Source organism: Canis lupus, chromosome 4 (assembly GCF_003254725.2).
Source record: "Canis lupus dingo isolate Sandy chromosome 4, ASM325472v2, whole genome shotgun sequence".
NCBI lineage: Eukaryota > Metazoa > Chordata > Mammalia > Carnivora > Canidae > Canis > Canis lupus.
The window spans coordinates 53288662-53315365 of record NC_064246.1 but is presented as its reverse complement, the minus strand read 5'-3'; the positions used below and the strand labels follow the sequence as shown (position 1 = coordinate 53315365).

At 43.6% G+C, this 26704-nt stretch overlaps 1 protein-coding gene across 3 annotated transcripts in view; it reads left to right on the top strand.

Moving 5' to 3' along the window:
* The window catches only part of CYFIP2 (cytoplasmic FMR1 interacting protein 2), a 123894-nt gene that overhangs the window by 10468 nt on the left and 86722 nt on the right, over nt 1-26704 (top strand). For 2 of the 3 annotated variants that reach the window (XM_035715651.2, XM_049109199.1), the window contains 8 exons: nt 7848-7982; nt 9501-9590; nt 14730-14807; nt 16302-16403; nt 20194-20375; nt 22234-22330; nt 23861-23989; nt 26177-26281. In XM_035715651.2, the coding sequence (XP_035571544.1) occupies nt 7866-7982; nt 9501-9590; nt 14730-14807; nt 16302-16403; nt 20194-20375; nt 22234-22330; nt 23861-23989; nt 26177-26281 (900 nt within the window). In that variant the 5' untranslated portion in view covers nt 7848-7865. Of the gene's footprint in view, nt 1-7842; nt 7983-9500; nt 9591-14729; nt 14808-16301; nt 16404-20193; nt 20376-22233; nt 22331-23860; nt 23990-26176; nt 26282-26704 lie in introns of those variants that run through there. The other variant, XM_049109200.1, reaches the window with a different exon arrangement.

The following is a 26704-nucleotide window of genomic DNA, read 5'->3' as shown; positions in this document are numbered from 1 at the left end:
ACCGTGAGAGGAGGATGAGCATTTACTTCAGAGATAACTGCTCACTTTAAGTGCTCACATGTTAACTATTTGAACCTTTTTGATAGAGTTCTTTCTAAAACATAAACAGGTTTTTTTTGCTATTTATACTCCTTTTCCTCCTCTCCCAATCTTAAAATCCTGGTATCTTGGACATAGCTATGTATTTCTTGATGTCTTGGGCTCACTGGCCACCTACTCATTGAATAATTCATCACGTAGCTACGAATGTGTGCTTGATACTGTGCTTGGGAGCTGGGTGGGAGTTAGACACAGCTCCTGCCCTCAAGGAATTTGGCGTTTAGAGCTGAAGAGAAAATGTAAAAGATGTAATAAAGCGTTCTGGATGCCATGAAAGTAGGGGCGCACTGGGTTTAAGGAGGGCCAGGGGAGGAAGTGAATTCAGGTAGAGGGTAGGAGAGGCAGAAAGGCTCCTTAAGGAGGTAATGTTCCCTTCGTCCTCCGCTCCCCCAGCCCCAGGATCATTCTGGCAATGTATGAAGCCTTCAGTGGGTTCTACTGTGTCCTGTGCTAGTGATGATACTTCTATAGGCTATTGAAGTATGTAGAGTTGTGCTTCTGTGCTTGGTGGCCCAGACTCCCAAGCCCATATAGTTCCTCTCCATCCCGCATGGCTCTGCCTCTCCTCTTCATGCAGCACTGTGAGGCTTGCTGCTGTCAGCTCTGGGGCTGCACCTAACCTATGGCTTTATTTTACAGATAGGCGATACATTAAAAGAAGTGCCAAGTGGCCACAGTGGGGTTTGAAGTCACAAGGTTTGACCACTGGGTCATTTCATTTCCAGCCATGTTCAAGATAAGCCACAGGGTCCATTCTGGTACAATCTGTGGAAGTCCTGCAAGATGCATATGGGTGACTGTGTCCCTGTTTGGCCCCCACACCTATGAAGATGCTGACTCTGACATGTGGAAGGGTCTCAGCTGCAGAGGAAATACTGACCTGTGAAGCTACATCCTGTCACAGCAAACTTGGGTCCCTGTGTAATCTCCAACATGCCCAGTGTATACATGGAAAAGCAGGCTGCACTCCAGGTTCCTTCTTTGGATTTTTCCTTGCTCAGTCAAATGCTGCTCAAGAATACACTTTTTTTTAAGAGGGACAGTCTAAGCCTCCCTTTTATATTTACATATTTGTTTACATATTTATTTATATAATATTTGTATATATAAATATACTCATATTTATAATTTTTAAAATTATGTATTTGTGTATGTATTTAATTGCTTTCCAGCTGGAGAGATTACAGGCAGCGAAAATATTTCCTGGCCTCTTGATGTTTGTGGGACCCAGAGGTGATAGTTACCTAATCTTTTCAGGTTGGCAGAGGGTTGTTCTTCATGAGGGAAAAAGCAGCCAAGCTACAAGGGGAAAAAAGTAAAGTCCTTGGTACTTTTCATAAAGGTACAAAAGTAGGTGTCGTCCAGAAGAAAGGGCAAAGGACTGGGAGTCAAGATACCCCTTTCGGGCCCAGCTCAGCCACCAGCTGACCACGTGACCTTGAAAGAAAGTTTTCACTTCTCAGTAACACCATGCCCTCTTTAGAAAAACAGCAAAAATAACACCTGTTCTCTCGAAACTGCAGAGTGGTTGTGATTAAGGAAATCAATGTGAAAGACCTATAGAGTTGAGATGCTGCAGTTGAGATAATGGTAATGCCCTCCTTTTTTTTTTTTTTCCAATAGAACTGTTGCAGTGTTTGCTTCATCCATTCACTGTGTTGAAAAGAGGCCACCCGGCTGCTAACATTTCCCAAGGGCTTACTCTGTGCCTGCTATTGGGCAGCATTCCACATTCTGTAATGTTATATAATCCTCAGAATAAATCACTGAGGACTGGGACTATTATTAATTATTGCCCCCATAAAGGTAAGGAAACGGAGACTTGAGAAGTTAATATGCTTATGGTTATATAGCTTAGTGACAGATGACAGATTTGAGTCCATAGCTAAAGCTTAACTGTTACACTTTGGTATTCCACTTCTGTAAAAAGATCTTACTCTTTTTTTCCTTTCCTTCCAGAAACTCAAATAGAAAATGACAATGCAGATCTTTTGCTTACATAGTAGCAGCCTTTAGGGTGTGGTTAGTCAGAACCTGCATCCCCCAAGCCAGGTTTTCCTGGCACCCTGCTGGTGTTCATGGGGCCCATCTCCTCTTCTCGGGGTCCCTCAGTCATCTGAGCCACGGTGCCCCTAAAGCCCTTCCCAGAAGCAGATTGCCTTGGAGCCCAGAGTTCTTACCTTTTGGTGAAACCAGGCTGCTGGGTTTGAGCTTGTTAGCAAGATGTTGAATTTAAATTTGCCATCAGTGCCTGCCCTGACAGCCTGCAGCTGTGCCTGGTAAGTGACACTCTCAGAGCACTGTTCATTGTTCAATATTTTTATTAATTTCTTTTCCAAAGTGGCAAAATGGCCACATGTTCATTGACTGGATATGGGGAATTATTCTCATTTGGAAGATTGCGAAATGGGCAGGACACTTGAGCCAGAAAACAAGTGCCTATTTTCATGTATACTGCTTAAAATGCCCAAAATGTTTTTTTTTTCTTTCTGATTGATGTGGAGTTGGCAGTGACTTACAGCACTTGAGTTAAAAATGTCTGATTTCCTTCTCCCTGAGGCAGTGAATGATCTACAAACAAACACAGGAATCCATTAGAGAAGCTGCATTTACAAGGAGAAAAGGAAGGTTGCATTAACAGAAATAAAGACTTCTAATTTACTGGCTTGTAGGCTGTTTACTTATTGATTCTCTTCAAGGGAGGTGCAGGGGTGTTATTGTGTTAAAGGAAAAACCTGAAGGGTTATTCTGGTAGATAAATTGTTTTGAAGCTTGTGAAGTCCAGAAGAAACCCAGGTTGTAGGAAGGTGAAAAGAAAGATCATGGCAAGTGGGAGTCATGGAAGGTAAAGGAAGGGGACATGGATAAAAGCTGATACTATATACACTGAGCTGATGATTTCTTGAACATTTTCAAACATATATAAAATTGGGTGGAAAAAATATAATAAGCATCACACAGCATTAACAGTTATTAACTCCTAGCCAGTTTTGATTCATCTGTTACTCACTTTCTCCCCATCTAGTATTATTTGGAAGCAAACTCCTCTATCATTTTACCCATATTTTACTAAGTGTTTCTAGAAGATAAGAACTCTTTTAAAATATAACCTTGTTATTGTTATCACATCTGAAAAATAATAGCACTGTTTCCTCAATATTATCAAACATCCAGTCACTATTAAATTTTCCTATCTCCTCATAAACGATTTTTTTACGATTGTTTTCTTATGGTTGGCTTCTTACGGTTTTGTTTGAAAGAGGATCCAAAGAAGGTGACGCACTGTGATCGTCTGCCAAGTCCCCTATTGGCTATAGTTTCCCCTCCATCTCTTTTTTCCCCCATGGAATTTATTTATTGAAGACACTGAGTCATTTATCCCACAGAGTTTCCCATAGATTATGTTTTACTAATTACATCACTGTGGTGTATTTTAATGTGTTCTTGTGTCCCCTCCATTTCCTATGAATGAGTGTCAAAGGCTTGATTGGGTTTAAGTGTTTTGCTTTGGGTCCAGCATTCTTCATAAGGTAATGGTGTGCTTTTCCGTCAGGAGGCACATAATATCTGATTGTAATTCATTTAGTGATGCCAGCAGTGGTTGATGATCAGTGCCTATATCCATTTTAAGGGTTAGAAAAATGGGGATATTTTAGTTGCCAATGTTTCTGGGGGAAAAAAAGAACTACTATATCTATAGAGAGAAACATCCCCTCTTCTGCAATTTGGTTATCCAGCGGTCAGTTTGTATAGGAAAGGTATGTTAAATGTTTGCTTTTTTCCTTTTTTGTACCTATTTTCAACATAAAGTTTGGTTCACAGGCATCCTCCAGCAGTAAACAAACAAAAGTTAACAAAACCAAGGTCTAATTGTCTTTATTATTTCATGGATTTAAACATATTTGACATTGCTTCATTGAGGTATACTAACTGTGCTCACAGTCCCCTTTGTTGGCCAATGGAAGCTGCCTCAGGTTGGCTCCTGGGTCCCTTGGACACACCCCAGGAGTCATGGTTAGAGACCTGCTTCCTTGCTTTCTTCTGTGACAACTTGCTCTAAGCCTTTCTTATACTTTTTCTGTCCCAGACCTGGATGAGCTGTTTCTTCAAAATACTGATCCTTTTAGTGGGAAATGCTATTTTCAGACCACAGCTTGACACTAAAGGCACTCATTCATTGCTCATGGGTTGGTCATTGTGTCCTGGGCTTTTCAGTGCACAGAGCTAGGAAGTAAATGCACATATATACATACATACAAACATACATATGGTATATTTAAAGTCAGAACACATGATGACTTCCTACTAATACCCAATTTCCTATTCAGGACTATTTGGTTTACTTGGTTTAATATCTCCTTTCACCAAGAATGGCAGTGCTCAACACCACCAGGAATGATAGAGTATTCCACAATTACTAATTTGTTTTACTTTGCACTGCAACAGTTAACCAATATAATTACTAAAAAAAAAAAGCATGAGGTTTTTTTTTGTTTGTTTGTTTGTTTGTTTGTTTTGCAACTCTTCATTGTTCTTAGGGTATCTCCCATCAGAAATGGTAGGATCAAATTTCTGAATGTGAAAATCACTTGGAATAGGTTGTTTCTGTGTAGTTATGCCAACAACTAACACAAATATACCTTCATTTGTTTTATCTTACTTTTTTGGGGGGATGGTTGCTTTTTTAAATTTAAATTTTATTTTATAATTATGTAAAGTATGTGATTTCAAAGTCAAATCTACAAAACAGTATATCCAAAGAATTCTTGCCTCTATCTCTACACCCTCAAGCCTATCTTCCCCATAGGTGGCCAGTTTTTAAAACTAGGTGATTTATCCTTTCATTGTTTGTTTTTTAATGTGTGTGTGTGTGTGTGCGCGCGTGCATCACTCCTTTCTTAAATAAATGTATTGTACACAACTTTATCCTGGAGATCACCCCATGGTTGTGTGTATAGATAGATTCCTCATTCCTTTTTACTGCTGCCTAGTATTTCACAGTACAGCTGTACCATAGTTTATTCACACAATCTTCTGTTAAGGGGTGTTTGCATTTTGCAAATTTTTGTCTGCTATTGCAGATGATGCTGCAGTCAATAGCGTTGTGCAAATGTCTTTTTGCATTTTTATCAATTTATCTTTGGGATAGTTTCCTAGAAGTGAGATTGTGGGTCAAAGAATAAAATGCATATACAAGTTTGTTAGATATTACCAGATTTCCTTCCTTATGCTATCTTACATCCTTACCAAGGTCCTAGAGATGGAGCCCAGGCATTTTATTATTAAAAAGCTATGCCTGTGGGAGATGCCTGGGTGTCTCAGTGGATTAAGCATCAGGCTCTTGATTTTGGCCTACATCATGATCTTGGGGTCATAAAATTGAGCCCCATGAAGGGCTCTGTACTCTGTGGGGAGCCTCCTTAAGATTATCTCCCTCTCCCTCTGCCCCTCCCTCCTCTCAAACAAATAACTAAATCTTAAAAAAAAAAAACTGTGCCGGTAGTTCTTTGGCACAAGCAGGACCAATAATCACTGATGTGTAGCATTTGAAAGGATTTAGCGTAGAGACCTCCTGTCAGTAACACGCAGTCTTGCAATAGGAGTCTGAGCACGTGGAAGGGAGCACAAAATCTGGAACTGGAGACACCTTGGTTCCAACCCCAGCCTGACACTTACCAGCACTTGACATTGTGAAATTACTTAAGTTTGAGCTTCTGTTGGCTCTTCTATAAAATGGGAATAATCATAGGACCTACCTTTATGGGGTTGATGCAAGGTTAATCCAGAAATAGTGGAGTGCTTAGCAGTGTAGGGGTTAAAGAATTATTATTATTATTATTATTTGAATTAATGAAGTTATTAGGGCTTTGGAGCCCTTTGGATCATTATGCTCTATAAAATTATTAGTTCTTCCTACGAAATGAATTTAATATTAATGTAAGAAAGAAGATAATTTTTTGTGTGTTGATTGGTAAATGGTTTTGCTGTAGAACTGGATGCCACACGTAGAATTCAGGGGAGAGAGTAGGAAGAAGCACAGGCATGGAGAGGACCTGAAACCACCACCATGAGGTCAAATACCTGCAGAAGACAGAGGGGAAATAACTCTGGGCTCCTCATGCCCTCATTTGACGTGGCATTCGCTGTCACCACAGTACCTGACAGGGAAGTGTGTTAGGAGACTCTGTGAAGTGTGAAGCATAGTTAGCTGCTCAGCCCCGAGCTGCCCTCCCAGCCATGAGCCTGAAGGAGACACTAGTTTAGAGACAGCATGCCTTTGGGTACACTCTGCAGCCCCTAGATCCAGCTGTCATGTTGGTGGTCCTATTCTACCCTGGTTTAGATGCCTCATTTCCTGACAAGCAATAAGACACATTCTCTGACACTTCAAAACTCTAGCCTGCAAGCCCATCTCAGGCTTGCCTGGGATTTGGGGAAGGGAGGGGAGGGGTGCTCAGACCATCAGAAGTGGGCTTTCTCTGTTTCCTTATTCAAATGTGCTAAAGGGGCAGCTCGTTATTATTGTTAATCTTATTAAACTCAGTTTTTTGACTTTTATTCACCTAGTTTATTCTGTTTTGCTTTGCTTTGTACTTTGCTTCATTTATTTCTGCTTTTGTAATGATCAGTCCTTGCATTTTCATTTCTTTGGGTTGATTTTTTATTCCTTTTTAAGATTTTTGAGTCAAAATTAGGTTCATTTAGTTTCACTTTCTTACTTTCTGCTAAATATGTTTAAGACATTTATTTCAGCTATCTTTCAATTTTAAGTGTTTCATAATTTCTATTTGAATTCCTTTTTAGCTGTGAGTAGCCTTGAAGTATGTTTTTGCAAACTTTCATAGGTATAGGAGGTTTTTTGGCTGTGATTTGTATTATTGATTTTGAATTGTGTTGCATGGTCATCTGTGAATGTAACTTCTAGGATGTCATATTTGGGGGAACTTGTGAGAACCTGTTTTATGGTCTAAATCAGGATCTTTTTTTTTTATCAACGTTTCATGTACGCTTTAAAAAAATGAGTATTCTGTGCTGAGTTCTTAAAATAGTAGTTAGCTCGGGTTGGGTTAAGTGCATCTTCAGATCCCCTTTAGCCTCACTGCTAGGGAAGCTCTCATCAAATCCACTGCACTCTGCCAGGGTCCAGGACACAGAAATGTCCATTTAGGACTGATTTACTTGGTGTGCCTCAAAGCATCTCCAGACCAAGGAAGACCATGGCTCTTCCATTTTTGCAAATAAGGTTAAATTTGTTGGAGTCTGAATTCTTGTAGTTCCAGCTTACTGAGTTTGGAGTAGAATCAAGTCAATAATCGTGGCTATTTCTATCATGTGTATTTGTGCTGTTTGGTAATTTAGGAGTAGAACTGCATATCCTCATGCAGAACAGAAGTTGGAGGTGGCCGAGGCTCATGTCTAGCATCAGGTACATCTGAGGCCCTTGCCCTTAGTCACTGTGGTTGTATGGGTGTCATATAACTGCTCTGAGCCTTTTCATTTATCAGTTCTGTAAACCACCTGCCGTGTTGATCACAGAAGGTGGTGGTGAAGTTTAGTCCAGATAATAGACATTAAAAAAAAAACTTTCTAAACTGTAAAGAGATCCTCAAATATCAGGTACAGGTTGTGAGCACCTTGTGAAGACGCAGCAGATGGAGATGGTCTCGATGCATGTAAAACCCCCTTCATTCTCTGGGAGATATTGAGACACATTTGGAGGCCCCTAACATTCTTTTCCCTCAGTGCAGAAGACAGCAGCTGCAGCCATGACCACCCACGTCACCCTGGAAGATGCCCTGTCCAACGTGGACCTGCTGGAAGAGCTGCCCCTCCCCGACCAGCAGCCATGCATCGAGCCACCACCTTCCTCCATCATGTACCAGGTCAGTTCTTCCAGAGGACCAGGGAGTTCCAGATCCCTTCTGAGGGTTTGCCCTGAAGGCACAGGGAAGGGGGATGCCTGCCTCTAAAAGGTGAAAGGTCTTGAGCTGATGGAGTCCCTCGTGCCCTGGTGGAGCTGAGTATGAGGAATAGATTAGCTCGTAAACATAAACCAGGGCTATTTGTCCTCCCCAGGGAAGGCTTGTTGATCCTCTCTGACCCCAAATACCTTCCCTGCTGTTCTTGCTGCGGCACCAACCAAGGATCTGGGAGCTCTGATCTCATGAATTAAATATTACAATTTAGAAACCCCTAGAGCCTGCCTGGGTAATTACTTTTCCTTCATGTATGTGAGAAGAGCTTTCAGCTCCCCATAGCAGCTAATGGCTCAGGGATGCCAGTCACCATTGTTTGCTTGTGCCTGAGCTTATGATAAACCATGATCAGATCGCTCAAAACCATGATGCCCCCCTCCCCCCGCCCAACCACCCCTCAGGGCATGATGGGAAGGACAGCAGTGTAGCTGGAGTCCACTTTATAGATAGCCCCCCATCCGGGCATGCCAGGTGAGCATGCCACATTGGGAAAGAATAAGTTAATATGAACTTTTTAGCCATATTTGACCTTTTGTAGGTTCTGGGCCTGCTAACTGAAACTAAATATGAATGCATAATATATTTGTAATTTCATTCAATAGTTAGATTTTATTTAAGCATATTCCTGAAGGTTCAAGTGACAAAACGGCTTATTCACATTTTCTAACCCACATTAAATTTTTGATTACATAAATATTTTTTTATTACAGGCAATACAGAAAAGTATAACAAAATAAAATTTCCCTGTAACTATGACTACATATACATACACATACCCCTTTTTACCATATATATGATATATATATTATACATTGATATAGATATATATTGTTTAACCAAAAGGGAAGCAGAGTATATATATTGCTTTATAATTTGGCTTTTTTAACTTAAAGTTTATTGTGGGTATTTTTCCATAGCAATACTACAGTGCTACCATCTTATTTTTGACCACCACATAGTACTTATAAGTCCCTTGTATGGATACGCTATTATTATTTATTAGCCTTTTGCTGTTAATGGACATTTGGATGGTTTCCAATTTGTGCTGTCACCAAAAATGCTGCAGTTATCATCCTTATACATAAGTATCTGCAGCCTCAGGTGAGTACTTTTGCAACTTCTGGATGAAAATAATGCACACCTTAATTTTTAACAGCTCTTTAGGTTTCTATAGTTTAAGCGTGTACTTCCAAGGCTCTGCCAGGTGAACCTGGGAAAGCAGATGCGGGCCCCGTCTAGCCAGCGCCTGCCCAGTGTGAGTCAGAGTGGGGTTTCTTGGGGGAAGATCAGAGGAACAATGTGGAGATAGGTTTCCACAGAGACGTGTGGCCTTTGTTGGCAGCGGTTTGGACTCGTTTTTGGACACCCAGCCACCTTGGACTCATTTTCCAACAAACAAATATTTCTGTCCTCTAATTCCTCCAGGCTAACTTTGACACAAACTTCGAGGACAGGAATGCATTTGTCACAGGCATTGCAAGGTACATTGAGCAGGCCACGGTCCATTCCAGCATGGTAAGTTGCCGTGATCCTGCCAGCATGGGAGGGGCTTGTGCTCAGCTATTCCCAGAGCTGCCTGCCTCAGACTGGTCTCCGTAAGCCGGTTCTCAGGTCCTGCCCCACCCCTTCTCAATGCCTCGGGCACACTGTTCCCCTGCCTTCTGGCTCGCCTGTGGGGCCCCACTGGATCCCATTATTTATATCCGTGAACTTCTGTAGCTTTTCAGGTTAATGTGCAGTTTAATCCTGCCTTGTCTTATACTTTATAGATTACTGGCTATGTGGAAATGTGTCTCTTGACAAAAGCAAAAGGTTTCTCAAAAAGAAGAGATGGTGGCTATAGAATAACGCCTTATTAACCCAAGGAAGTTCGTGGTCTAAATCATTCACAAATGGGGTCGATGGTCTAATAGGTCTGTATCTGACCTATCTGTGAGGAATCATCCATTTGCCACTTGCCTCTTGGGCTTTGATTGATTTTATTCTCTCTCTCTCTCTTTATTCATGAGAGAGGCAGAGAGAGAGAGGCAGAGACATAGGCAGAGGGAGAAACAGGCCTCATGCTGGGAGCCCAGTGCAGGACTTGATCCCAGGACTCTGGGACCACAACCTGAGCCAAAGGCAGACGCCTAACCACTGAGCCACCCAGGCGTCCCCATTGTTTTTATTCTCATGTAGCCCTGGAATTTGAAGAATTTCAGAACCCTCATTCAGAGGCTCTGCCTGTAGCTCATTGGACCTTTCTCACTGTATCAGTTATATGCTAAAGTCTTGCCTTATCATCCCTAGCCCCATTCATTCAATATATATTGTATACCTGGTACCTGCAGAGACTGTGCTAAATGTAGGAGAGGGAGATACACAAGGACAAATAGTGGCCAGTCTTGATTCTCAATGAGGCAAGTGAACAAACTTTCCATTTATTGAACACTTTCTGTGCAGGTATTTTATTTATTTAAAAAAATATAATTTTTTTCCAATGTAGTTAACATGCAGTGTTATATTAGTTTCAGGTATACAATATAGTGATTCAACAATTCTGAACATAACTCAATGCTCATTCTAAGTATCCTCTTTATCCCCATCACCTGTTTCACCCATTCCACCTATTCCCCAACCCACCTCCTCCCTGGTAACCATCAGTTTGTTCTCTGTAGTTAAGAGTCTATTTTTTGGTATGTCTTTTTTTCCCCCCTGTGTTTGTTTTATTTCTTAAATTCCACCTATGAGTAAAATCATTTGGTGTTTGTCTTTCTCTGACTGACTTATTTTGCTTAACATTATACTCTCTAGGTCCATCAGTATTGCTGCAATGGCAAGATTTCATTCTTTTTTGTGGCTGCATAATATTCCATTCCATAGTAAATATGTATATTACATACACATATAAAATACATATTATATACATATATACATAATATGTAATTATATACATAATATATATTTAATATATGTAGTACATACATATATACACATATATAAAACATACTATGTGTGTGTGTATATACACACACATACACACACCTCATCTTCTTTATCTATTCATCTATCAATGGACATGTAGGTTGTGTCCATATTTTGACTATTGTAGATAATGCTGCAACAAACAGAAGTGCATATATCCTTTCAAATTAGTGTTTCTATATTCTTTGGGTAAATATCCAACAGGGTGATTACTGGATCACATGATAGTTCTATTTTTAATTTTTGGGGGGAACTTCCAAACTGTCTTCCACAGTAGCTGTACCAGTTTGCATCCCTAGCAACAGTGCAAGAGGGTTCCTTTTTCTCCTCATCCTCACCAACACTTGTTATTTCTTATGCTTTTGATTTTAGCCATTCTGACAGGCGTGAGGTGGCATCTCATTGTGATTATGATGTGCATTTCCCTGATATGATGAGTGATATTGAGTGTCTTTCCTTGTGTTTATTGGCCATTTGGATATCGCTTTGGAGAAATGTCTATTCATAAATTCTCTGTCAGATATTTTAAATGCACTGTTTGAATTAGTTCTCATTTCAACCCTGTAAGATAGGTTCCCATTTTACAGACAGGGAAACCCAAAGTTCAGAAAGTTAGTGAATTACTCAAGCCCTGCCACTGACAAATGACTTGGCCAAATGCAGGTCTGACTATAAAACCTGTGCTCTAGATTACTCTGTGTAGGCAAATAGAAATGTATTAAGTTAAAGGTAAATGACATGGTAGAAGTTCAAAGCTCTGTGCTTTTGAAGAGTTAAGGGTCAGAGAAAGTTTGATGAAAGAAGGGGCTTTTGAGTAGGGCCTTGTATGCTATATATATATATACAGATACACATTTTAACCATTTGTATGAAAATTTAAAATGTGTAAGATATTCTCACACATAGATATCATTGGAGCCTTATAATAGCCCTGTGACTCACAAAGGGATCATTATGTCCATTTTAGAGATGAGAAAACTGAGACCTGGAGAAGTGAAGAAGCAAGTTACTCATGATCCCACAAACTAACAAATTATAAGGTTGAACTTGGAATCAAGGCTTTTGGTTACCAGTCCTGATCTCTTTGCACTCAATTCTGCTGTCTCATGTAGTTAGAATTTTATGTGTCAGAGATGAAGTGGGGAGGGCACACTAGATGGTGGAACGAGCAGAAGCAAAGACACAAAGATTCTCAGAGACTTCCTGGGTTTGGGTTTCTCTGTGCACACACATATATAGTGTCTCTCTCTTTGTCCACATGCCCTTTCTTGAGCTGTACACTGCACTTGCTTTGAGAGCATTAAAAAACACCAAGGCCTGGGCCCCTACCTGGAAATAAGGATTTAGTTCTTGTGGGGCATGGCCTGGGCATCAGGGGTGATCCAGTGATTCAGGCCAACTCTAAATGAGAAAATGGTGACATTTTTAAGGTAAAAGATGAGCCTAAGCAGAGCCACAACCAGAACTTCAATCTCCTGAGGCTGCACTTAGGGCTCTTCCTGCCACGCTGTCCTGACTTCTGCACTCCAGGCAAATAGCAAAGTTGATGGTCACCTGAACGATCCATTGGGCAGCATCTACACCATACTTGTTCGCTGCACTTGCTCACAGCACACAGCCTGCAGCCTGGGACCTGTGAGCACGCAGTAAACCATTCATTGAGTGAAAGTCCAAATCTCACCCTGCTGGTGGGCTGTTTGGTGCTAACAAGTGGACACACATTCCCTCTGTTACTGTCACTTCTCTCTTTTGACATCTTTTCTGAAGCAGGAGCAGCAGGAGACCCACAGGCTAGGTTCTTGGTTCTCTCTGGTCTCAAGGACAATCTGTCACTGATTTTAAAAGTACTCCAAATTAAAAATTGAAAGTACGACTCATTACTGACATTTGCTGTTGAAAGCAAAACTGTAAGAAGTAATAGATTCCAAATTAAATCTGATCTTGCACTAGGGAGATACTATGAAGTAGATGTGATATGTGGAATTAAAAAATTAGGGGATCCCTGGGTGACTCAGTGGATTAGCAACTGCCTTCGGCCCAGGGCATGATCCTAGAGTCCTGGGATTGAGTCCCATGTCGGGCGCCCTGCATGGAGCCTGCTTCTCCCTCTGCCTATGTCTCTGCCTCTCTCTCTCTCTCTCTCTGTGTCTCTCATGAATAAATAAATAAAATCTTTTTTAAAAATTAGTAAAGGTTCATTTTTATATCAGTACATACATTTACAAGACACATGGTCTAATGATACTCTTTTTTATTGCTTTTTTGGAAACTTCACATAGCATCAAATTCACCACTTAGAGGGTATAATTCAGTGTTTCTTTTATGTATTTACAGTGTCATACAAAATCCCTACCCTTTTATTGCCATCACCACAGCGAAACCCCAAGCCCATTACCAGTCATTCCCAATTCCTGTCTCTCCCTTTCCCCTAGCAAACACTAATCTGCTGTGTTTCTGTGGATCTGTCTGTTCTGAGCCATCTCATCTAAATGAAACATGTTAACATGCGGCCTTTGTGACTAGCAGAATGTTTTCAGAGTTGATCCATGCTGTGGCATGTATCAGCACTTCACTCCTGCTTATTGATGAGTGCTGTTTCTTTGGGTGGCTGGGCCGCATTGTATTTATCCACCCATCAGTTAATGGCCATTTGGGTAGTTTCCACTTCTTGGTGTTAGGACAGTACCACTGTGATCAAGTGTGCACGTTTCTGCCAGACTGTCTTTTTCCTAATAACACTCTTCCCTTTACAGATCACCTAGAATGTGTGTGATGTGTGATGTATGTTTGCTGTGTGTGTGTGATTTAATTTTCATAAACTTCTTGGAGGTTGTCACCATCATCATCATTACACAGATACTAAATGGAGAATTTTAGGTTAAGTGATTTCTTGAAGATAAAGGACCTAAGAAGGGATGACGTTGGGATTTGAGCCCAGATATTTAGATCCCGAGTTTAGGGCTCTTAGCACTTGCAGGGTGAGGTGAGTCATCACTGTATTTTTCAGATTCGTTTTCCATGCTGTTATTGGTTTTGCCATCTGCTGTATTTTTAAAAATTGATCTTAGTCATTTTCTTGCTCCTGAAATTGTAGCATGGGCTCCGATAAAAGGGCAAACCTAGTACTCTGGGATATGAAAAGTAAAAGCCCATGTTTATCGAGCCCCACAGAGAGCTTGTTCTTCATAGCCTGGTGCATATGGCACCAAAATATTTTTCATTACACGACAATATACTTTCATAATTATTACTCTGTGTTTGGTTTTTTAACTTACCTGCTGTATGTACCATTTCTCTCATTGCTTATTTTCTTGCTCACAGTATATCTGAGATAACTTCCTATGGGAACAAATAGATCAGCCTTCTTTTTCTAAGTTGTCTGCCCAATCTTTGAAAAATGTTGCCTGCTGGTAGAGCCCTTGGGTGTCTGAGGAGGCTAATTTAAGCCTGGGTTTCTCAAACTTAATTGCGTACCTGGGAATCTGAGTCACCTGGGAGTTTTATTGAAATGCAGAATCTGATTCCCCAGGCCCAGGGAGGGGCCTGAGATTCTAGTAAGCTTCCCAGGTCCCTCTGATGCCTCTGGTCCACAGGCCACTGGGAGTGATGAGGATCTGATCTGGGGGGGCTGTGAAGAAGCCTTCTGGCTCCAGTGTAATTTCTCCCTGCTGAGTGTGTTTTGCTTTTCAGAATGAAATGCTGGAGGAAGGGCACGAGTATGCAGTCATGCTGTACACCTGGCGCAGCTGCTCCCGGGCCATCCCCCAGGTGAGACTGTCCTTGCTGGGTGCCACCCTCCACTTTACCCTCATCCAGGGAGCTGAGCTTTTCCAGGTAGCTGGGAGTGAGTGAAGCAGGGCCTGTTATTCAAGGGTGCTTTTCAAGACATTTAGTGAGCTTCCCATAAAACTGATGACAACCTAAAAAAATATGTTTGATTTATTTCAAAAGCGAAATGTACTACCTGTATGACACCCAAACCGCTGCAGAAAGATAAAGGTGAAAGGCAAGATATTCCCACCTCCTCACCCCCACCACTCAGTCCCACCTCCCACCAAAGCATAATCACTGTGGATACTTTGATGCATATTCCTCTGGATCTTTTTCCTGTATGTTCCTACAAATATTATTTGTAAATTATCATTCACAAAAGTAAGCTTCTTATTTATATTGTTCTGCCGATTGCTTTTTTCCACTTGATTCCTTATTAGTAACTTTGTTGTGTAGCCTTATGCAGATATTATATTTACAATAATTATCATCATGTAATTCCAGGGTCCCATTATAACAAAATTAACAAACCACAGGTGTACAAAGTAAATAGAAACGATATCCCTCTCTTCCCCTAATCTTAGCCCCCAGAGATGACTACTTATTAGCAGCTTGCTTTGAAGTCTTTCAGATTTTCTATGCCTGTATTATTTATGGACATACAAACAAACACTGTTTTGTTTTGTGTTTCGTTTAACAAGAATGGGACTCAGTTACACTTCATGTCCTGCAAGTTTTTTTCACCTGTCAGTTTATGGTAGCAATGTCTCCATGTCACTTCACATCCATCTGTCTCATTACTTCTAGCAGCCTTAGGAGGATATTGTATGAGTACATCATATTTTATCCATTTAATCATTGACTGGTGGGTATTTACCTTATTGCTACCATTTTAAGAATTTCTAAGCAACAGCGTGAAGAATGTCCCCGTGCTTATCCTTTGCTCACTCTTCAGTTTCACTTGATCAGGTCTTGGGGACACATGCTATGAAAACGTCTGCTATGTGATTCTGATGTGTTGAAAACTACTGGGCAGAGAAAATGGGTTTCTTGATGGGGCCAAGTATGGCCAGGGGCCTTGCCCCATGTGCATGCAGAGAAATGGCTAGAACATTTTTCTCTGCTCAGATGCTGGTGGGGCCCCACTTGGGAGTTTCATTGAAAAGGCTGAAGGAGGGAGACCTTGCAGATCAAGGTAGATGTGTATACAGCTCATGGTCAGGGTACTGAACGGATTGAAGAGGAGGAGGGTTTTGATCTCAGAACTAACTGGTTTCTTTCCTGCAGCCAATGTCTAGGGAGCAGTTTTGCTCTGGTCAGACCCGTCAGGCAGGGCTACCCCAGCCCCCACTTACTAGGGTGACCACCACATTTACCATCCTAAACGAAGTGCCTTCAAGAGTGCAAATGGGCCCCGTTAATAAGATGATAGATGTGAACCAGAATTGCGCTGATAAAGGAAGATGTGTGATCTCCCCTCTCCCCACACAGGTGAAATGCAATGAGCAGCCCAACCGGGTGGAGATCTATGAGAAGACAGTGGAAGTGCTAGAGCCAGAGGTCACCAAGCTCATGAAGTTCATGTACTTTCAGGTGAGGGGTTAGGGTGGATCTGGATCAGGAGACTTGAGAGGCCACACCTCACTGATTGCTGGGGTCTGGATTTTTGACCCAGGTTATTTATCCAATGAGCAAGAGCTTTTTGTGTGCCCCCGTGATACACCCCTTAGTGAGCAAAACAGACAAGCCTCCCTCTCTCCATGTGATTTACATCCTAGTGAGTACACAAGAGTGTTTCAGGTAGGAGAGACTGACAGTAAATAATACACAGTCCACCCACAATCAGGGTAGAGTAAGTGCTGTGAGTAAATAAAATTTAAAAATCAAAACTCTGGGGTAGAGGGTGTCTGTGACATGGTGCAGCTTTAGGGATGGCCTGTCAAGAATGGTATTTGCACTGAAATCTGTATGTAACAATCATCTGGCGTGTGACGATCAGATGAAGAGGATTTCAAGCAGAAGGAACTGCAAAAGCAAAGGTCCTGAGGCCTGAAGAAGCAGGATGTGTTTAAGAAATAGAAGAAGCCAGGGATGCTGCAGTGAGAAGGGATGGTGGACCGAAAGTGACATGGGAGAGGTAGACAGGACCTGACCTTCTAGGGCACTGTAGGCCAGGAGGCAGGACATGAAGAGAATATATGGATTTTACTCGAACACCATAGAAGCCACTGGCGGTTTCTTGTGACGGGTTCTGGTTTGAGGTTTTACAGCAACATTCTGGCTGCTGTGTGGGAAACAGATGGGAGGTGGGAGGCAGTTACAGATGTGGAAGGTGGGAGGGGAGAAGAGACAGCACGGAAGCCAGCTGGGAAGCCAGGAAGAGGAATTATGTCAGGAGGAGAAGAGAAAAGAGAGCTGAGGGGCCTCCATCAATGGAAGGCTAGAGGGCAGGCTGGTTAAGCAGGAATGGCAAAGAGAAAATAATGCAAATTGGTTGATTATTATAGTTAGGTCAGATGCTGTTCAGGAATGCAGGTTGAACACTTCAAGAACAGTCTGTACCCTGGGGCGGGAGTCATGGCACTCGCTCTATGCCCTCCACACAGTCCACTGAAAAGCTGAGCTTCATAAATAGACTTGCAAGCCCTGGCCAGATGTCCACCCCACACCCAGCTCTACCCGGGCCCCCCGGGGGGTGGGAGATGGGGAATGTCTGGGGAAGGTGCAAATGCATGCAGCCCTGGGCAGATGGCCTGGTGTCCGAGGCAGGGAAACTCAAGATTTTGCCCCACTGTCCCTGTGTGCCGGGGAGTTATGTGACGTCTCACACCTTTGCGTTGACAAAGGTTCTCTCACCTTGGAAATCATGCCTAATCTCTGGTTTGTGGTGAGGACAAATGAGGTCTATTTGTAAAGAGTCAAATAGAGTCCTGGTTACAGAGTAGGTTTGATAAATGGCAGCTGCTGTGACTAGCATCATGGACCTGCCCTTAGGAGCCTACTCTCTTTAGGAAGGCAGGCCCAAGAGAGAACTATCCAGAGGCTGATTGAGTGCGAAACAAAGGGCCTTCAACGAAATATTGAGAGGAGGATCTGATGTAATCTAGAACTATGCTGTTCAGCACAGTGGCCAGTAGCCATATGGGACTATCTACATTAAAACTAAATAAAATTTAAAATTCAGGTCCCCCAGGGCACTGGCCATTTCAAATGCTCAGTAGCCACATGTGATGAGTGGCTACCATATTGGACAGTGCAGATGTGGAGCATCTCCATCATTGCAAGAAGTTTTATTGGACTTAGACTCTGGATGGAGAAAGTCTGGCTTGGTCTAGGCTTTGAAGGAAGGAATGACTGGCAGGGTATCCCATGTCCATGGAGTAAAGTTCACATACAAGGAGTGATTTCTCTCCTTTCTCCTAGTTATCCTCCTCTCCCTCTTCCTCCACCTCCTCCTCTCTCTGTGTCTCTTTCAGAATTGCTACTTTAGCCCTTTTTTGTTATTTGTCAGCTGCTCTTTTTGGGAACAGATTTTTTTTGAGGTATGATTCATATACCATACAATTTGTCCATTTAAATTGGACAATTGAACAGTTTTTATTAGTATATTCACAGAGTTGTACATCCACCACCACACTCAGTTGTAGAACATTCTCACCCCAAAAAGAAATCCCATTCCCTTTAGCTATCACCCCATCATACCTTCCACCTGCCCCCCTCCAGATCTAGGTAACCACTAATCTGTCTTATGGATTTGCCTCTTCTGGACACTGCATATAAATGGAATCACATAATATGTGACCTTTGGTGACAGACTTCTTTCACCTAGTATATTGTTTTCAAGATCCATCCATATTGTAGCAGGTATCAAATTGTATGACCAAATACTAATCTTCTATATGGATCTACCATATTTTATTTACATATTTGTGTTAATGGACATTTAGATTATATCCACTTTGAGGCTATTATGAACAAGGTCCTGTGAATATTCATGTATACATTTTGGGGTAGACATATTTTCATATCTCTTAACTATTCTCCCTCCTTTTAGCTTTGCCTGCTACTGTGACCTTTTTTTTTTTTCTTTAGATTTTATTTATTCATGATAGAGAGAGAGGCAGAGACATAGACAGAGGGAGAAGCAGGCTCCATGCAGGAAGCCTGATGTGGGACTCAATCCTGGGACTCCAGGATCATACCCTGGGCCAAAGGCAGATGCTCAACTGCTGAGCCACCCAGGTGTCCCATGTGACCCTTTTATTTTTTATTATTTTTTAAAGATTTTTTTTTATTTACTTATTCATGATAGAGAAAGAAAGAGAGGCAGAGACACAGGAGGAGGGAGAAGCAGGCTCCATGCCAGGAGCCCGATGTGGGACTCAATCCTGGGACTCCAGGATTGTGCCCCAGGCCAAAGGCAGGCGCTAAACCACCGAGCCACCCAGGGATCCCCCATGTGACCCTTTTAAAATACAATTCAGATCATATTATTCTTGACTCACTCAGTGTAGAAACCTGAGCCCTCACAAAGGCCTCAAGGGTTCCTCTCTGCTTCCAGTTTCTTCCTTTTGCTTACTCCACTTCAACCACTAGTTTATTACTCATCCTTCAGACATGCCAGGCACACTCCTGCCCCAGGGCCTTTGCACTGGCCACTCATGCTGTCCAGAATGCACTTCTATCAGTTATCCCTGTCATTCTCCTTCTCTACTTTCAAACTCTTTTCCTAGAAATCACCTCTGAATGATTTTTTCTCTGATCTTCCTACTAAAGTATATGGCTCCCCCTGCCCTCCCTATTCCCCTTTATTATTCTGCTTTATTTTTCCTGCTTTATTTTTCTCCGTAGTACATATCACATTCTAATACAGAGCATTTGTTTTGTTTTCTGCCTTCCCTCATATACAAGTCCCTTAGAGTAGAAATTTTTCTTTTATGTTTTGTTCTCTACTTTACTCCAGTACCTTGAATGATCTTTGGCACATAGTAGATGCTCAATAAATACTATTTATTGGATACATTACCCTCTCTCTCTGAATGTTTCTGTCACTCGTGGTCCCTACCCTACTCTTGTCTGGCACCTGACACTGTCCTAGGTGCTGGGACACAAAAATGAATAAGAGAATAAGACAAGGTTTTTGAGTGAAGGCATGGTGAATGAATTCATTGATATGACTCACTAGGTTGCAGGTTCCAGGCTACCCTCTGGAAATGAGCCCTGGATTTAGGGACTCCTCTGAGAATGACCTGACAGATTTGACTTTCTCTAAACTCTGACTAGAGCCTCAGAGGAGGGAGACTTGACCCTGCTCTCCACAGAGAGCACAGTGAGCCCCCTTCCTGGGCTGCCTGGCCTTACTTGCTGCCCCCTCTGCCTGCAGCGCAAGGCCATCGAGCGGTTCTGCAGTGAGGTGAAGCGGCTGTGCCATGCCGAGCGGAGGAAGGACTTTGTCTCCGAGGCCTACCTTCTGACGCTGGGCAAGTTCATCAACATGTTTGCCGTCTTGGATGAGCTGAAGAATATGAAGTGCAGCGTCAAGAATGACCACTCTGCCTACAAGAGGTCAGGGCGCCCTCACCCCAGCCCCCTCTTCCTGCGGAGCCAGCCTGGGGCAGGCAGAGGATACAGTCCTGCCACGCTCCTCCTCCAGAACCAAGCTGGCCATTCCCCAGCACGAGCAGGGTTGGGCCTGTTACCAGCTTTTGCAGTTTGAGAAATAACATGCAGAGCTGAGTCTTTGGAGAACTGGGTCTCTGTAGATGTTCTGTCTCAAGGTGGGGTCAGATCCTCATTTTCCCTAACCTGTGGAGCAGTAGTAGTTTCCCATGCAGTATAGGACCTGCAAGATCATCATAAAATGGTCAGTCACATCAGTCATTTCCTGCAATATTCAGAAAGCCATTTCAAACTGTTTATATTAAAAAGGAACTCAATTGGCTCCCAAAACTGAAAAGCTTCCTTGTTTCTGGATCCAGGTACTCAGATGCTGTTGGTCTGGTTCCCCCTACCTCTGGGCTCAACCTCCCTTGATAGCAGCTTCCTTCTCAGGCAGGCCTGTGCCCTGTGGTGGCCTCGGCAGCTAGAAGCTACCCTCTGACCAGCACAGCACCCCCAGTTTCAAAGGAAAGAAAGGGTGCTTCTTTGAAATAACTTTTGCAAAAGTCCCACAGATTGTCATTGCTCTGGTTTGGGTCCCGTGTGGACCCCTCCATCAGGTAACTGTGGGGAGTGGAGGCTCCAGTTGGACAGGTGCTTTCCCTCAGAGTCAGTTGGAGGTCCGCGTCAGCTGAGAAAGAAGGACTGAGAATGTGTGAGGGATTGTCGTGCTCCAGAAATTAGGATACCACCACCTAGAAGGTGGCAGGGGGCATTTGAAAGCAACAGGTATCTTTCCTATATGTTGCTGATGTTCAGATGAGCTCTCAGTGTCTGCAGATGTATCTTGGGAGGGATTTTCTGTGTCACTGATGAAGAGGCCCCCTCTTCCTTGAATCACATCCTCTTGGGGCTCCAAGGTAACTGGAAAAAGCAGGCAACAGACCTATTCCCACAATTGTATCCTAAGTGAACTGTGTAACCTGGGGGTGTCCATAGACAGAGCCCCCTCCTCAGCCTGGTGCAGAAATGGCAGCTTTCACAAAGATTTCGTAGACAACTCATAGTATAATATCTCCTACATCTCCCCCCGCTGCTCCCTGTGTTTCTCCCCAGTTTTGGCCACTCCTTGCATCGTGGTCATAAGTGACACCATGCAGAGCAGCTAGGGCTGTGAGCAAGGCGGGTGTCTTGTCTGTGCTCTCGTGGTCAGTCGTGATATGGGCTGCACCACTACCAGGTTAGGCTGGGACAGACCAGGATGGCGTGGTGTTCCCCCATCGAGCCCTGTGAGTGCTCCCCACAACCATCACCCTTCACCTATAACCCTATTGGGTGAAATAGACTTTTGTTTCCACGCAGTGCTTTGCTTTAGAAACTTGGAGGTTTTCTGTAAGTAACATAATCCATGCAAAACCAACACATCCTGCCTCGGATTCTTCTCCATGACCACTGTGTGGTTTCACGGCAGGTTTCACAGCATGGCGCAGGGATGCCCATTTCGCTCTGTCTTGCCACCTCTGGCTGGTTGATAGGATGCTTGTTGCCCTTAAACTTGCCGGTTTGGGCCTTCAGTGTATTCTTGCCTCTTAAATGTAGGTATCCTTAAATGTACAAGGTGTATATGGTCCCTAAGGAAATGACTCCAGAATACACTCTCCTTTGATAATAGAGTCATCTGTGATATTGTGAGCTCCTTAACCTCAGGCCTCGGGGCGGGGGTGGGGGGGTGGGGGCACGACTCTGGGTTAGGTGGGAGCGGGAGTCAGTGAGGCCCAGCTTAGGCGGGTTATGCTTGAGCATTCCTCTCTGCAACACCGTGTAGGGCGGCGCAGTTCCTGAGGAAGATGGCGGACCCCCAGTCTATCCAGGAGTCACAGAACCTTTCCATGTTCCTGGCCAACCACAACAGGATCACCCAGGTGATGGCAGAGTCCTTGTTCATCTCAGCCTGGTGTCCCAGGACACAGGCAGGGGCCTGAAGATTGAGGGACCACAAGCAGGGGAGCTTAGTCCAGATCTAACATCCTCACTTCCCTGCTGATGGATTAACAGACTAAGTCCGCTCCCCAGCCACAGATGACCCTTTCACCCCCTGCGGATTTGGTTCCCTGAAAGCCTTCTCAGCCCATGTGCTACCCCTACAGCAGTGAGGATTGAGGGCCTGGGTTCTGGAGTTTGACAGACTTGTTCATTTTATTTCTTTTTTAAAAAATTTTATTTATTCATGAGAGACATAGAGAGGCAGAGGGAGAAGCAGGTTCCATGTGGGGAGCCCGATGTGGAACTCAGTCCCAGGACCCCGAGATCACAACCTGAGCTGAAGGCAGACACTCAACCACTGAGCCACTCGGGTGCCCTGACAGCCTTGTTTTCTAATCCTGGACCCTCCACTGACCCTTGTGAGATCTTGTGAGATCTGAGACCCTCAGATCTTAGAACTGAGGTCTAAGCCTCAGTTTCCTCATCTGTGGTGTGATCTGTTATTTTTGAGAATAAGAGTCCATCTCATAGGACTGTTGTGAGAAATGAAACATCATATCAAAAGCCCTTAGTAAGCAGAGCCTGATGAGTGGTAAGAGTATAAGCTGCCGTAGCTATCGTTACTGCCACCACTTTGCTGGGCACCCCCATCAGCTATGGCTCTTTTGCTCTGACTGACTTAATGTAACCCGTCTTGCTCACCTGTCAGGTCAGCCTAAACAGGCACCAGCAAGAATGTGAGCTGGGCTCCAGCTGAGAGGGGCGTGCATCTTGGAAACATTTCAGGCTCAAACCTCTCTCAGGGATGCTCCTGGCTTCACTGGACCCTTCCTGCTCTTGGTTAACTGCACAAGGCTGCCAGTGTTGAGGCTCCATGTTTCTTTTCCGAGACTCAGCCCCACGTCTCAGCCCCAGGTTGTCTGTGGAAAGCACCAGCAGTGTCTTTCACGGTGTCCTCCACAGGGGCCCAGGTTGTCCCTTTTGAGAGAAAGGGCCTGAGATGGAGCTCTTAGACTCTGTTCTTATGGGAAATGCTTCTGTACCACTGTGTCCTGCCAGGAGGGGCACACCTGCTGGTCCCACTCTCCTCCCCTGGGCTGGGTATTTCTGTCATCGTCTGAGGTATCATGGCTAAGTCTATACCCTCAAAGCTAAGCCTAGATTACTCAGGCCTGTTACTGTAAAGCTGAACTGCTTTTCAGCTCAGCCCAAGAAAGTCCTTGCTAAATGTCAGAATTGCCAGGAAATAAAATGGAGAGCTCAGAGTGGGGGCAGGTTGCCTGCCGTGGAAGATTGCAGAAGCTTTAAGGAGAAGTGGGGACTTTAAGGAGAAGATGCAGGTTCCCTCCACCTGGGATGGTCAGGGGGGCTGTGCAGTGTCACTGCCAATCAGCCGTGGGCCTTCTGTGGTGGTGCGGGTGGGGAGGAGGGAGAGGAGCTAACCAGGGGTGGGGGGCGTTGCTGTTCAGTGTCTCCATCAGCAACTGGAAGTGATCCCAGGCTACGAGGAGCTGCTGGCAGACATTGTCAACATCTGCGTGGATTACTACGAGAACAAGATGTATCTGACCCCCAGCGAGAAGCACATGCTCCTCAAGGTATAACTGTAGTCACACACCCCACGTCCTGGGCTAGCCCCTTCACCTCCTTCTTATTTAAAATCTTTTTTTAATGTTTATTTTTTCTTAAACACTGATACAGATCTTACCGGACATAATTTTTTGTCCTTTTTTCTTTCCTTCCATATGTCATATACACCTTTCCAGATGCTGTTAAGGATATTTCTACAATGTAATTTTTAATGGCTGCTGAGTGTCCCATTGTGCATGGATACTGTTACTAAACAAATCCTATCATTGGATATTTGTTTGCCAAATTGCATTGAACACTCTTAGAGCGCAACTTTTGTGTACATACTCCTGCCAAGTCAAATGTCATAGAGGAGAAAATTGCTGACTCAAAGGGAAAGCAAAATCTTCAAGCTTTTGCTGTCACAAAGTAGTCACATTTGTTCCAGCGGTTTGCAAATTTCATTTTTAAATTATCAAGTAATATTTATTGTAGAAAATCTGGAATATATAGAAAAGCACAAAAAATTTTAATGTCTCCCCATCTTTTCCTCCAGAGGTAACATTTTTAGCATCTTGATATATTTCAGTTTTTCTGTGCTTATACTTCTTTAGCATATGCTATATGCATAAATGATGTGTGTGTAATTTGTATTCCATTTCATTAAGTGTAGTGGGAATATTATGCAACCACTCAACAATGTGATACGGATGTGCTTGTATTTCTTTTGCCATTACTCGGCCTTTGGCTGCTTGGGTTCTGATTTCTCTGGACAGCAGTAGCACTGAGATGAGCAGCCTTCTGCATGTTCTGCTGACACCCTGCATAGCCCCTTTTCAGTCTTCCCCAGAGCCTCCCCTTCTTCCAGAGTTCTCCTGGTAGTTTTATTTTTCCTCCTCTCTGCCTTGCCACTCTGGCATGCTATTCTGAGTCCCAGCCCTGTTGGGGTTCCTTCTTTCTGTTCCCACAGCACCTCGACAATATCTGTAGGAAGGGGTATCTCAGTGATTTGTTCCCTCCGGCTTCCTCTGTACCATCAGAAATCCAGATGAGTCCCCAAGAGCCTAGTGGTCTCTCTCACCCCCTTGCTGTGCCTGGGCAGGTCCCAAAGCTCTGCCCAGAACAGCTGCTGCCACATACCAGGTCACTAAATTCCAGCCCACCAAGCTCTCTGAGATGCTGCCAGCAGATTCTCTGGCCCTGGTTTTCTCTCACTGGCTTTTAATCCCTCTACTCCTCTACTTCTTCATCTTCTTGCCCTCAGCTCTCCACCACTTTCCCCCAGGCTCTGGGTCTCAATATTGATTGTTCCCTGGTTTTGCAGCTCAGATTGCCACCAGGGGCACCTCTCACCTAACGTGGAAGAGTCTGGTGCCCACCCTGCAGAGCAGGAGACAGAATGGGGCTAAGAGGGATGCGACCTCAATAGTCTTCTAATCCAGTCCCTTACGTGTCAGATGTGACTTCCCCACGGTCACAGCAGCTCTCAGCAAGGGAAGCTGCTTTCAGCCTAGCTGTTCAGGCCCCCTTCAGCCTTGCTGTGCATTTGACAGAAGGAGCAAAGCATGTCAGCATTCGAGAAGCTATTAAATGGACTGGCACATCCAGAGTCAGCCTGACCTACTTACATGGCGTTGTCAGACAAAAACATGTTCCCGAATGAAGTCACCAGTGGCTCCTTGCGAATCTCTGCATTGTTTTAGCTTCCTTGGGGAAAGAAGTCAGCAGTTTCACATTCATTCGACACTGAGCAGGTATTCCCAAGTGCCTGTAATGTGCTAGACCCCAGGGATGCAGCAACAAGCAGCGCTCAGCCCTTCCTCGCAGGAAGCATCTAAATGTGTGGATGTTCTTGTCCGATCTGGCTTCAGACCCTGTCTCTGCAACCTGTTAGCTGTGTGACTTGACTCATAAGATTGTTGTGAGAATTGAGGAGAATATCTGGTAAAGCCCTACGCATAGTAAGGACTCAACAAGCGACCACCATTACAACACACTACAGGGTGGTCTGAATTTCTTCACAGAAATCAAGTTTTTAGTTGAAATCAGATTTATGTCTCCTTTCTTTAATTGAAGACATGTGGGTTTTGAGAGAGAAGGTGTCACTACAAGACATACATGTGTGTGTGCACATGCACAGACCTCCTTTTTTTGTTTTGTTTTGTTTTTTAAACTTTTCCAGTGGTCATGATGTGCTCTGCACTTTCTTGCTCTAGGTAATGGGTTTTGGTCTCTACCTGATGGATGGAAACGTCAGTAACATTTACAAACTGGATGCCAAGAAGAGAATCAACCTCAGCAAAATTGATAAATTCTTTAAGGTCAGTACCTGAGGGTGGGGCCGGGCGGCAGGGCAATCTCTCTGAGGAAAGGGAAGAAATCTGCAGGAAGCAGGGCTTGTTGACGGAGCTGCAGCTCTAAAGTCCCCAAGAGGAGGAGGCGGGTAGAATGATAAGGACCTCCAACTGCCCTCCGTAGAAGGCTGCCCCATTGAAGTCAGACATGCTCCCAAGTCTCAGGATTCTGCTGGGAGGCCTTAAGATTCTTTCTGCATATTACTTTTTGTCTTTCTTGAATTCCTTGCTATCTAAAGAAAGAGGTGCATCCCAGAAGATAGTGCCTGCTTTAATTTTCCATATGAATAAGAGCTCACAGAAGCAGGAGGATTAAAGACTGGATTTTAAATTGATTCTCACTTGCAAAGTCACAGCCTCTCCTGGTCCACTGAGGACTCCCTCTACTTG